The sequence below is a fragment of the Chelonoidis abingdonii genome, chromosome 9 (assembly GCF_003597395.2).
Source record: "Chelonoidis abingdonii isolate Lonesome George chromosome 9, CheloAbing_2.0, whole genome shotgun sequence".
Classification (NCBI taxonomy): domain Eukaryota; kingdom Metazoa; phylum Chordata; order Testudines; family Testudinidae; genus Chelonoidis; species Chelonoidis abingdonii.
The window spans coordinates 53,082,643-53,096,236 of NC_133777.1; the positions used below are offsets into that span (position 1 = coordinate 53,082,643).

The window sequence follows — 13,594 nt, forward strand, 5'->3', positions numbered from 1 at the left end:
TTAACCTCTGAGGATAGGACAAGAAGCAATGGGCTTAAATTGCAGCAAGGGCATTTTAGGTTGGACATTAGGAAAAACTTCCTAAGTGTCAGAGTGGTTAAGCACTGGAATAAATTGCCTAGGAGGTTATGGAACCTCCGTCATTGGGGATTTTTAAGAGCAGGTTGGACAAACACCTGTCGAATGGTCTAGATAATACTTAGTCCTGCCTTGAGTGCAGGGGACTGGACTAGATGACTTCTCAAGGTCACTTCCAGTTCTATGATTCTATGATTGTTCTTCTGTATTAGCTGGAGTGATTTTAGTGGATGTCCAGTTCAGCCCTAAATGCATCTAGTGACAGTTATTCCCCAATTCCCTTTGCTAGTAGATCTTGCAAAAAAGGCTTCTTTTTTTTGTATCTTTTAATTCATTTTATCAAAAACATTATCAGAGGTTCTAGAAACTGCTTGTTCATCAAAACCCTTTTTAAGTAAAAATGTCTCTTGTAATTGTTCTATCAAAAACATGACTGAAATTGTTGACAAACTGAAAAATGGTTGCCTTTTAAAATAACAGTAAATATAATGTCCTTGAAAATAAATTTTTCACATTTAGAACAAGATGCCAAGTAGATCTGGTCAATTGTTTATTACTGCAATTATCCTAAGAATTAACTGGGTATTTCAGTGTGGCATGCTGAAGTCAAGGATTATGTGATTATCACTCGGGACAGAGAAGTCCCAAAGTTTCATGTAGACACACTTAACCTACTTTCTAATGTAAAAGCTAAACTTGGACGTATTCAGTCTTGTATTGTAAGAGTTGAAAGTGACTGTCCATAAATGGTTATTGAAAGAGCAGTAAATTGGACATGGAGGTAAGGTATCCAAGACCACCTCTCTGTCCCTCTCCCCGCAAAAGATGTCCCCCTAGAAAAGTGTAGGAGCTTTTGAGAATGAAATACTGCATTCTCAGATTTTTCAGCTACATTTGTTGGTTTGTTTATTGATTTATTAATAGCAGTGTAATCATAATTGTTAAAAGAAACAGGAAATAGCATTGACTTGAATTTATAGATGGTGGTTTAATTTTAAATATACTTGTCATGTCTATCTTTAACTGGCTTTATTTTTTCTAAAGACAGCTAAGCTAGTAAAATGCAGCAAGATAACCAGCTAGCCTACTGCACATAAGTGTAAGTTGAAGTTTTTATTTAAGGCTGAGCCCTTTTCAGCATTTTAAGCTTAAGAAGGAAATTGAAGAGGATTCTCGTGTCTCAGACTGAAATTCCTAAAGACGTTTGAGTTTCTTCAAAAAGGACGTTAATTTTCAGCCAAAGAAGCAAAATAGAAGATGAACTTTATTTTATAACCAAATGTAGGCGCAGGTTTCCATTTCCAGTTTGAGATGTGCCGTCTTTCACAATCAGCCGTTGAATATGCACACTTAACTTTAGGATTTGGAATTTATCTGGCAAAATGTTATTTTGCTCCATTTATTTGAAGAGTAAAATGATGATGCCTCAGATGTATAGGAAGTCCATTAGATAGGTTGAAGGTTATGTATTTTAGAATTCATACATTGGCTTCATTCTCTAACTTGGAGGGATGTGAAGAATTTTCCTGTATCAATAGTTGAAAACTCCTGCTTTCTCATTTCTTTGATTTGGCATTGCATATTTTAGAACATGAGAAGTCTGGTTTGAAAGTATGTTATAACATGAACCTACAATGGATTAGAAACGTGTTTGTAATGATTTGTGGTGACTGAAAGAAATGGATATTGGATTTTAAGATTTATTGGTATCTTGTTACTGAAACTCACTCCAAAGGTACACAGAGTCCATATAACTTTAACACTGGAATTTTAATTTATTTTAACTGAGTTGAAAGATTATGTATATTGCAATGTATAATATGTTTCAAGTTACTTGGAAAGAGTTTTTAAATATGTGAAAATGAAGTGCAAAGCTAAATAAGTGTTGAAACCTGTTTTAATGGACTTGGTATTGATGTGAACCATGGTCACTCTGAGACTTTTCCATGTATTTTACTTGAGCTAAACAGCAATTGTAGCCTACACTGTAGAATATAGAAAGAAAGAAGCAAAGTTAAACTTAACTTTTATTGTTCTTGATAGATATACATTAATATAGTGAGTGTTTGTTTTAAGATGTATACAGAATTGAAAATTTAGCTTTAAAAGGGGGATTACTAAAGAAAAATGGACCAAAATTCATTCACCCTTTCTTCCATTGAATGTCATTCAGATTCATGAGTAGCCTGCTGACTTATGTGGGACAACTGACAAAATATGCTGCTGCTTGGCATGAGTAGGGGTATTGGAACTTGACCCAAAGAAAATTAAGTTACATTGGTAGCAATGAGGAGCTAACAGTATTCATGTTAATCAGTTGTGTAACTTAAGTAAGGTTTGGATTATCTTGATAGCAGAAAGACTTCTAGGCATCCAATTATAGGCACTAGCTGAATTCTTATCCAAGGCAAGTCCATTTTGCATCCCTCTAAGCAAAGGATGTATAGTTTTCATTACTCCTTTCATTACCCCACATAGTTGCATCAGTTTCACACATGATGACTGTGAGTGCTGCATTCTAACAGGCAGAGTAGGGAGTTGGGTTAATTTAGAAAAAACTGGCATGCACTGATTTGCTTTATCTTGCTCATTTTATTAATTTATTATTATTATTTCTACAAACACTTCAGACAGTAATATAAAATTTCTTCCATTCGAGATGGCTAAATACAAATGCATAACTATAGTAATGTTTAACAGTGCCTTGACAATATTGAGCTGAAATCTTATTAAACATTTATTCGAAAATATATTTCAAATACTCTTGTATATTGAAATCTCATGCACTTAGCAATAAAGTGTAAAGTTGGTTTTGTGAACTTAGAAAGTAGGGATGTTGTTTTTGTTACAGTTGCTATTGCCAAAACTTAATCCAAACCCATCCAAGTATGATAAATCATAAAATAAATGATGCAGGATTCACGCCTCATGGTGTACTACATTTGTAACGGATATGGTCTAAATCTGAATATTAGTGACAATCTCCCAAATGCTACATATTTTAAGTGTACATGAGCATAAAGCAATCTATAGCCCACATCCTAGCTGCCATCTCAACATTCCTTTTTAACCCTAGCAAATCACCTCCCCTGCCCTTAATAAGCTGCCTTACAGTTGAACAATCTTGTGTGTGTTTCCCCACAACGTACAGACTGTAAACAAGAAACAAGTTAATTCAAGGGAAGGACTTGGATTTTAAATCATTGTTTACCACTTAAGGCAAGAAGCAAGTTCTCTAATGTGTGTAAGTTTGTCAGCATATGATTGTGGAGTTAAAATTGTGTGTTCAATATGATTTCATTTCTTGAAATACATTTTTTGTTTCACCGTTTTACCTCCTGTCCTGTCATTTGGTCTGTTTGCTCTCTCCAGAGCCCACAGATATGTTGTCATATTCTCATCAGTCTCATAGCCTCAGTATTATCATTATCATAGCTTCTGTGTATGTAAATGCATGGAGGGGATTGCTTGGTGTTTGTGAAATGTCAGTACCTGGCATTTTTATGTGATGTATCACAAAGATAAAGGTTGGATATTAGTGAGTGAATCTCTCAAATGCTACATATTTGAAGTGTACATTAATACAAACTAGTCTACAGACAGCTCCCAGACAGTATTTACATTCTTGAATTGTCATGTTTCACTTAAACACCAGATAAAAATGTTGCTAATTCTAAGAACTTGGTTTAACAGAATAAAGTCCAATAAAAACTTGCTGGAAATGAAAACAATTTTTTTAACTTTACTTTTACTTGAAGAAAAAGCTCCTGTCATAACTATAAAGGAAAGGGTCACAACCCTCCTGTACATAATTCTATAAAAAATCCCTCCTGGTCAGAGGCACCAACATCCTTTTAGCTGTAAAGGGTTAAGAAGCTCAGGTAACCTGGCTAACACCTGACCCAAAGGACCAATAAGGGGACAAGATACTTTCAAATCTTGGGGGAGAAGCTTTTGTTTTTGCTCTTTTTTTTTTTTTTTTTGGTGGTGTTTGCTCTTGGGACTGAGAGACACGGGACATCAATCCATGTTCTCCAGATCTTTTTGCACAAGTCTCTCATATTTCAGACTTGTAAGTAACAGGCAGGCAAGGTGTGTTTAGTTTTATTTTAGTTTTCTCAACTTGTAAATGTTCCTTTGCTAGAGGGAGGTTTATCCCTGTTTTGCTGTAACTTTGAACCTAAGGCTCGAGGGGGTTCCTCTGGGCTCTTTGAATCGGTAAAGTTATTTCCATCCTGATTTTACAGAGATAAACTTTACCTTTTCTTTTAATAAAATCCTTCTTTTAAGAACCTGATTGATTTTTCATTGTTTTAAGATCCAATGGTTTTGGATCTGTGTTCACCAGGACTACTTGGTGAGGGTATACTCTCAAGCCTACCCAAGAAAAGGGTTGTAAGGACTTGGAGGGGAGGAATTAGTCTCAAATCTTCCCAGGAAAGGTGTGGTTAGGCACTTGGGAGATACCTGGGGGAAGGCAGAGTTCCAAGTGGCTCTCCCCTAAGATTTGGAACCCCCTTTGTGGTGGCAGCTTACTGTTAACCAAAGCTGGTAAATAAGCTTAGGAGGTCTTTCCTGTGGGTCCCCACATTGATACCCTAAAGTTCAGAGTGGGGAAGGAACCCTGACAGCTCCCTATTACTAATGTATCAGAAATATACCTAAGATGTTAGATTTAATATGCATTTTCCTTAAGCTTCTTTTTCAGCCTATATGTTCCGTAAATACTTATATCTAACATTTCACTTGCTAACATTTTATAATAAAAACAAGTTCAATATAACACGGGTTCACCTATAACATGGTAAGATTTTTTTTGGCTTCCAAGGACAGCGTTATATCGAGGTAGAGGTGTATTTAAAATATGTTCCTAGAATCATAGAAATGTAGGCCTGTAAGGGGCCTCAAGAAATCAACTACCTTATAGTTGGAAAGATTTTCCTAATATCTAACCTAAATCTCCCTTGCTGTAGATTAAGCTCATTATGCCTCATCCTGTCTTAAGTGCTCATGAAGAACAATTGATCAAGTCTGTTAACAGGTCCCCTCTCAGTCTTCTTTTCTTAAGACTAAACCCAGTTTAAATCTTCATTTTCCTTTTTCAGAACTCTCATATCAGAAAGCTGGAAGGAGAAAGTTACCGATACCACTGTGTGCTTCCCGGAGGCAAGAAGACAAACCTTGTTGTTACCAATAGGTATTACTATTAGCATAGTCTAATGTCTGTTCAAAAACTGCTTTTTAGAATTGTTCCGTATTTTCAGGGCTTTGTCTCTTTCTTAGTATGATAAATAAAAATCAGTTATTCTTTGGCCAATAGAAGTTATGTTATACTTCTGTGAACTTTCCTGTCTTCTATTTCCCGATATTTTAAACTTCCTTTATTTTGTTCCTATAAATTTTTTTAAAAAGGAATCAAATCTCTATTAATATTAACATACCTGCTTGGAAATACATCTTAATCAATGTCATTGTGGTTTGTGGCATTTTTCATGCAACTGTACTTGACTAGGAGGCATACAATGCATGCAAATGAACATCCACAAAGAGCAGTTAATTTCTTTCATGTATTAGATGAATGAACTCTAGCACCATGGGTTTGGTTTCCCAAATGATTGTTTTGCCCCTGAATAATAAGTCTTTTATTCAGATAGGTAGCCTAGGTTATACTGAAACTAAAATTCCTAAATTGTTGTAACAATCAAACTTTAATTGTTTGAGAAATAGATTTCAGCCTTGTTTCTTACATTACATTACTCACTCACTGTATACATCTACTTTTATCCCAAGTGTTCCAACAACTGTGCCGACATTAATTTGCCAGTTGAGGCACCTGTGACTTTTTTGTACAAACAGGAGAAGAAATATAAAAATCGCTGCTTAGGAACAATGAGAACATCACTTATTAGGTCACTGCCTAGCGGTCTTAGACACAAACAGTTGAGGGATTTAATTGTTTTTAAAAGTGCTTAAACAGAAGCAAAGAGCACAGGAAATGTGGTCTTACCTATCTGAGAAACAGAATGAGTGACTAGTTTCTGATCTTACTGATCATATGGGGTAGGTTAACTCAGTACAAGACCCACATGAAAATCCCTCTTAGTTAACTTTGACAACCCTTCCACCTTGAAATTTACAATGCAATAGACAAAGCCTGTTGAAATTACTATTGAAGTCCTGATAGTGGTAACAAGTTAAGGCTTGTCTTCACTGCAGCGTGAGCTTACCATGTAACTGAAATGTAGGTCCTAAGCTGACTCCTGTCCCCACACACACATTTTGTAGCTAGAGTTAAATGTTTAAACTCAGTTTCACTTAACTTAGAGTGAAGTTTAAACTAGCTGGCCTGTTGGGGATATAGGTTGAAGTTGGAGTGCTCCTGACACTCCAGCTGCTAATGCAGCAGGGATGCAGCTACAGCTTGAGTTAGCACAACTCATCAAATAGCTCTGTGTAGCTCAAGTGTGTTTTTCGCTGTGTGCTTGCTCTTGAGTGGAGCAACTTGAGCTAGCTGTTGTAATGAAGATAAGCCCTGAATTTTCAACCCTGATGACAAGGTGGTTTTAGTTGCTGTTTGGTTTTTTTCTGTTCATGCAGATGGGTCTAAAACATATGCTATTTTTGAGTACTCCTAACACGCAAATTGTCAAGGTAGTCCCAGCACCAAACCCACAGCCCTCAAGTAACATAGCTCCAGAGCCAAGAGGTAGATATCACTGGTCTGTCATAAACATAAGGACAAGTCAAAATTAACCTTGTTTTTTTCTGATAAAGTCATGGTTCTAGGAGGAGGTTAAATTTTTCACGATGCTTTTGTCTTTTGGATAGGAGGCTGATGTGTGTAAAAGACGTGGAGATCCTAGGCCATGTAACAGACTGGGATTATTTATTTGAAGATTTTACACATCCTCCTTCTGTCGAAACAAATGTACTAAAAATCACTGTGAAGGTAAAAGAAATATTTATGCCTTGGGAGTGCAGATCTACTCTGAAAAGTGACTTAGATTTAAAAAGTATCGAAATGGCATTTTGGAGTTCTGTGTGTCAGCGATTACAGCGAGAGTAGTGTTTTCCTAACACCCTGAAAGTTAAATTGAGGTCCTCCCCTCCCCCTCCCACGCCTTACATCTTCCATTAATAAAGGTTTTGCAGGCAAAATTATGCCCTTGACTGACATTTGCAACCCCAAGATGTATACATAGGCTTTTTGTGAAACTTCTCCAGCTTCACTGCCTTTAACAGACATGCACAGTTGTAAATACTGAAACTTCTTAATAATCTTATGATGTCAAGTACAGAAAAAGTATATTTTAATAAGGCTCAAACCCATATTTTTATAACAAGTCCAAAAGCATAACTTTTTGCTGCAATGGTATACTGAAAATTTTGATTTAATTTTTTTAACACATAGCACAGCCTCTGCTGCTTTCAGCATTTGGTCTTAAGACCTATATTGATATATCAATTTCTAATGAAGATTATGCATCCAATTTCTTGGAAAATTCAAGAACTTAGTGGAAAGTTAGGAATCCTAGATTAGAAGAAGCGACCTTATCCGGCTGTTTATATTACCAGGTGTTCTTGTATTGTTACTGTATGTCAGCCAATTTCAGAATCTTTGCATTTCCAGGGTTCTAGCTAGATCAAAAACTACTATAATTCAGCCAGTGTGTAATGTTGATGAAATTTTTTGCGCCTTGTTATACTCTTTAAAATGCCCTATTTATATAAAAAGCGTGATTGTCAAGAACTTGGATTGATTGTAACATCATTCTACTTGAATTGCATCCTTGCATAACTTAGCATTTTATCATTTCTGAGTGGAGCTAATTTTACTGTGTCCTCCTATATCCGAAGATTTGGCCTGCAATTGAAGGAAATGGACTAGTATTCTTAATTTTTCACCAATGATGAGTTAGCTAGCAGTCTTTTTGCATGATACTTATCCATAGAAATTCACTTATTAAAATTTATTTTTTCAGATATGTAAACATAACTACTTTGATAAATTAGGATGATTGTGGTGCAAAATCATTTATTTATAATATGGTCTGGATCTGTACAGAAAGAAAAGCAGATATAACTTAAAAGATGACATGTAAGCAACCCAATATTGGGTTATGAATATTTTCCCCAAGGCTTTTAAATTTATTTTTATTTCTCTTTGTAACAGGATCAGGGGCTGTTAAAGTTCCAAAAAAAGGACCATGCAGCTCATGAATGTCTGAAGAAAATTCAATTGAAGGATGAAACTACTGCACGGGTAACTGCTCCCTCCCCCCCTCCCCCCATCTCATGCCATTCTAGCAAAATCAGAAACTACTGTAATTCAGCCACAGGGGAGGGCCTGCTTGAAAGGATTAAAGCAGGCCTGCCCTGACTACTGGTTATTTGGTACCGAGGTCATTTAACACTGCACTGGACCCAGATACATATATCTTTTTAAGATGTATACCTTCGTGTACAATGTCAATCCTAAAAGAGACAGACAGTCTTTGTAAATTTCCCCTAAGGTAATATGCTTCTGAACACTAAGAATCTTGTGAAAGGCAAGACAGTGCCTGGGGAGGCCTCAAAAGTGCCTTCTGTAAGTGCTGAAAGGTAGCAGGTATGGTTCAGAGAACTGTGTTCCCAACTATGCCAGTTTCTCAAAGCAAGTGTGCATGTAAGGACCCTCTCTCCATGCCCAGAGCTACTTCTCAGATTTTGAGCAAAAATTCCCTAAATTTCTTGTGTTTTGTTGCATTATCACAGCTAGGTAGAAGTATTAGGTAACTTACCTTTAGTTTTTGTTTTGATCGCTTCAGGAACTCAGATAACAGTGGCAGATGTAAGCACTCGCGCGTTCTCCATATTGCAAGAGGTCAATGCACGTACCTATTGACTCTTCTGCCTAGGGTTGTCACCTCTTCAATTAATTGGCTATATTGATTACTTGAAAATCCCCAATTAATAAACTAAACTTGTGAGGTTTGATAGATTCTAGTCCCAGAATCAGGTACAGTAGTATTAGAATTACTGTTTGGTTGGGAACCCTGCCGTGCACAGCTTCAACACATGCACTTAGAAAAGCTTTTAAAATTTTCAGTAATTTTATTAACACTAGTAAAAACACAAATGTTCCTACGCAAGCAAGTAACAGTAGTGCAATATTAATTTGACTTCCAGCATCATATATATTCTCTCACACACACACACACACACACACACACACACACATATAAAAAAAATAATACGCATACTCTTACAGTTCTTGAAGTGGGAAGACAGGTGATAGTCCACGAGGGTCCTATTCTGACCCTAGCATGCCAAGCAAGTCCAATGGTTGAGATCTCTTAGGCTTAGATGGTGGTTGGGCCTATTATAAGGTCTGACTTCCCTGAATATTCATAAGAGAGTTCTGCCACCTTTGCCATAACTAACTTCCTCACCTTAATAATGTTGGGGGTATCCTTATCCTATAGTAATTAATGATGTCAAACTTATTAGCATATACATCATTTGGTTACTGTGGCAGTCTTGTGGTTATACATCTGGTATTCCTAACCTAAAATACTCCAAAGCGGTATGAACAGATTTGTTGTGTTTATATGTCAGCGTTTTATGCAAGATCTCAGCAGAACTATATACTGTAAAACAAGCAAAATAATATATCTTATGACTCAGCGTAACAGCTGGTCAACTTAATTTCGATAAGGCTTATAGACCTGACTTCCTTATGCTAACTCTGTAAGCTAATACCTTACAGGCTTGGGCCTGCAGGTTCCTTGCATTACTGCTGGATACTATACCTTATTTCTGTATTCAGGCTGACTTAAAATCTATAGGGTATTCTGTAGACTGGTCCATAGGGCCATCCCACACTGATAAACAACAGAGGCTTTTTGCTGTCCTCTCCAACTCATTTTACAGGCTGAAAAAAATTCTCTTGCCTAATTACAAGTTTTAGGTTGTCTTCAAATTTTGGGGAACCTAAATCTTTGTGGTTGGTCTTAGTTTACATTCAAAGTTTGCATTGAGATTTTGAGAGGTATAGAAAGGGAGATAACATACACACAATCCAGTTGCACTCTACATATTACATATACTAAATGAGTACACTGTTTCTAAAAAGAAAGGCATGTCCGTTTGAATCCAGGATAATGGAAATTAATGCATCCTGTTAGCTTAAAAGCTCCTTGTTCTATTTTTTTCATTAAATATGATACTCTCCTTTGGTATCCTTGTTTTGTTACATAGTTTTTGAGAGAATCCATCTGTATTATTATTTTTGTGAATACTATTTGATACTTAGAGCAATCATTAAAATGTTAACCTTACTGAGGTGTTGGCTATACATCCAATTTATAGGCGACCAAAGCTTTCCAACTTGGGTGAATACATTTAGACAGGCGTCTAAGTGGTCTGTCTTTCAAAGCTACAGAGCACTGATTTAAATGGAAATTTTACATGCTCGGCACATGTGAAAATGCAGTTATCAAGGAACCTTGTATCAGTGCCCTAAGTGTGTGCCTAACAACTTAAGCATGTGAGGCGTCTCACTGAGAGGTTATGTATGTATTTTAAGAATGTGAATATTCCCAGGAACCTCAGTTAGGACTATTCACTTGCTGAAGATTAGGCACAGGGCTTAGGTTCCTAATTTTAGGAACACAAGCTGAAATTTTTGGCCAGTGGTCACACCTTTACACTAGTGCTGATTGTTTTCAGACAGTGAGTGCCAGCATTTTGATCAGTCACCTGCAAACAACGAAACACGAACTAAAATACATTTTAGAAAATAGACCTGTTTCAAAAATTGCCATAATTCAGTAAACTACGACCTTTTTTTGATGGGATAGCTAGTTAACATGGCCTTATTAACTTTATTATTGCTTTACAGAGAATTTGTCGTGCTGTTGATGAAGCCCAAGCAGCAAGACAGCAGCAAAAATTGGTGAAGAAAGCTTCACTGAAATTAATCAAACCACAGTCACCACCTTAATAATAACAGGGTTTGCATTTGGTTTAACTAGTGGTATGTGATCTTATTCCTGAAGATTTACCAGAAGCAATTTGTATACAATGTACAAGAAAAAAATGAAATCCACTGGTGGTCTTCCTGCAGGGTATAGCTCCTATATTATCTAGACCACCTTTCATTTTTAAAAGTGAAGGTTTTTGGCAATTGTTGCATAACATCATCTGATGGACTCTAACATTCCCCTTCAGCATATATATGTATTTTGACTATTTTGCAGGAAACAAATTCAATACATTGAAAAATTCCTTTAGAAAAGAGAAACTTCTACTGATTTCCCTTTTTTTTTTTTTTTTTCTGATATTAAGAAAAATATCCAACATTCTTTTTCACAGACTTGGACTGCTACTTGCATGAAATTGTACCTAATTTGCACTATGATGTAATGGTTTACAAATGAATTAGCAATAAATAATAATTCTGACTTTTGAAAACTAAAATCCATATATATCTAATTGAAGCTTATTAACAATATGTCCTTTATATTAGGAAACATTTCTAATATTTAAAAATGTTCTTGTGGGGTTGGTCTTTTTATATTTGAAAGAAATACAGGGCTATTTGTACTCTGTGGTACAAGAAAATATTGCACTTCAGAATAATGTAAAAAGAATGTGGGTGTATATATAAAACACATCGTTACTTCTCAATAGAGACATTCACTTTAGAAGTAATAGCCAATTTGCATATCATTAGAAATAATAGCCAATTTGTGTATTATTAGAAATAAAATTGCTCTAGCTCACTTTAAAAATTGACAGCTTAGGTTCTCCTAAAATGACAACCTATTTAATACCTTAATATGTATTAATAATAGGAAAGATTTAGTGGTAGACTGCACATTAATATTGGCTGTAGTTGAAAACTTAAATAGTTAGTGGTAAGATTTCCCTGTGAAGAAAATACAACTCATTTTTATACAACAAAATATATGCAGTTGGTCAAAAACTTGAACATGGATTTGTTGTCCATATTTCAGTATCTAATTGATATTTGCCTGAGATTTGTCATTTACTTAAGTTAAATAATCCACAGCTGACAGTAGTATTCTTACTGCGTGTACTATTGCTTGTCTTGAATACTACTTCTAGGCCCCATTTCAACAAGATACATAAGCATATAACTAATCTTTAAGTGCATGAATAGTCTCATTGACTTCACTGAGACAACTCACTGCTTAAAGTTAGGCACGTGCTTAAGTACCTTTCTGAATCAGGCCTATATGAGCAAACTGTTTAGTTGAATCATGGGTAAACTGAGACCTACCACTGTCAAATGTTTTGGCTTTCAAATGAGAGAATATATGCCCTAAAACACCACTTGTAAATTTTTGCATTTTTTACTTCGTACCTCAACTAGAGAAAAAGACTAGTTATTGACTTGCCCTTATTTTTCTTATATATATATATAATATGCAAGCTTAAAGACCGCGAGTATGAACTCAGTGTTGAATAGATTCTTGCTCTCTCAATATTTGAACTTTATTTCCTCTAAAACAATCATCAAAGATAGAAGAGGACCCAAATTTCAGATCTATACCAGAATGTAAACTTTCCCAGATTTCAGGAGTATGGAATTCTAGTGTTCTGGCCTGGGTCCATAGCTAATTAAGTGGTATACTTTGTCTTACCAAAGGAGAGAAATTAAAGATAATGAAAATGTGCTGCCAAATATGAAGCATCTAGGGAAAATTTGCACCTGTGCTTCATTTACTGCTGCTATGTACATTTGTAGTTTTGAACATCACATAGTACAGTAGGAAGAAAAAAATCTTAATTCCTTAACTGTGAGGCCTTAGACACAGCTGTTGGCTAGAGAAGCTGAATGTGTAGTTTCATTCTAATGTTAAAACAGTACCTTGAATTGATAGAATGAGTTGTTTGGTATATTCTGTACATTTCAACTACTATGTTTAAAATACGGACAAAATAAAATCTTTATACGCAGTTATTTATGGTTTGAGTCTCAAAAATCACAATATGATTCTCAGATGGTGAATGAGGTTTATTTTCCAAGTGAAATTTATAAACATTCCTAAAATACTTACGGTGGGGGTACAGGTGGAAAAAGAGTATTCACATACACTCAGATTGTAAACTTACGGACTGCACATGAGTTCTCACTGTTGCATTGTTTTCCGCACTGTCTTTCCTGAGCTCAACTTGTGGCCTCTGAGGAGCAAACTGGCAAATCCTGATGCAAATCAGAAATTTCACTACTCTTTGCAGAATTGGTCTTGGATTTTTAGAGGCTGCCATGTTGATTGAGGGGAGTAGTGGGGATTAAAACTCACCCCAAATTTCTGCTCCCAGTTTTCTGCCATCTTGACTCATGTGACTCTCTTCACAATTGCTGTTATATCTGTAATAGTAGTTTAGTCTTGTCTGCAAATGTTGAAGATTATACTTAATCATTTAAATAAACACGATGAAATAGTTTTATATACAGATTAAATACAGATGGAAAAATGGGGAAAAAAAGTGATTATTTTATACT

The 13,594-nt window shown here is 35.7% G+C and overlaps 1 protein-coding gene across 1 annotated transcript in view; it reads left to right on the forward strand.

Annotated features, from left to right (window-relative positions):
• The window catches only part of VPS13C (vacuolar protein sorting 13 homolog C), a 211,599-nt gene extending 198,555 nt beyond the window's left edge, over window positions 1-13,044 (forward strand). The window contains 4 exon segments of the mRNA XM_075069560.1: window positions 5,184-5,275; window positions 6,907-7,027; window positions 8,252-8,341; window positions 10,961-13,044. Coding sequence (XP_074925661.1) covers window positions 5,184-5,275; window positions 6,907-7,027; window positions 8,252-8,341; window positions 10,961-11,062 — 405 coding nt within the window. The 3' untranslated portion in view covers window positions 11,063-13,044.
• Window positions 13,045-13,594: the final 550 nt, after the last annotated feature.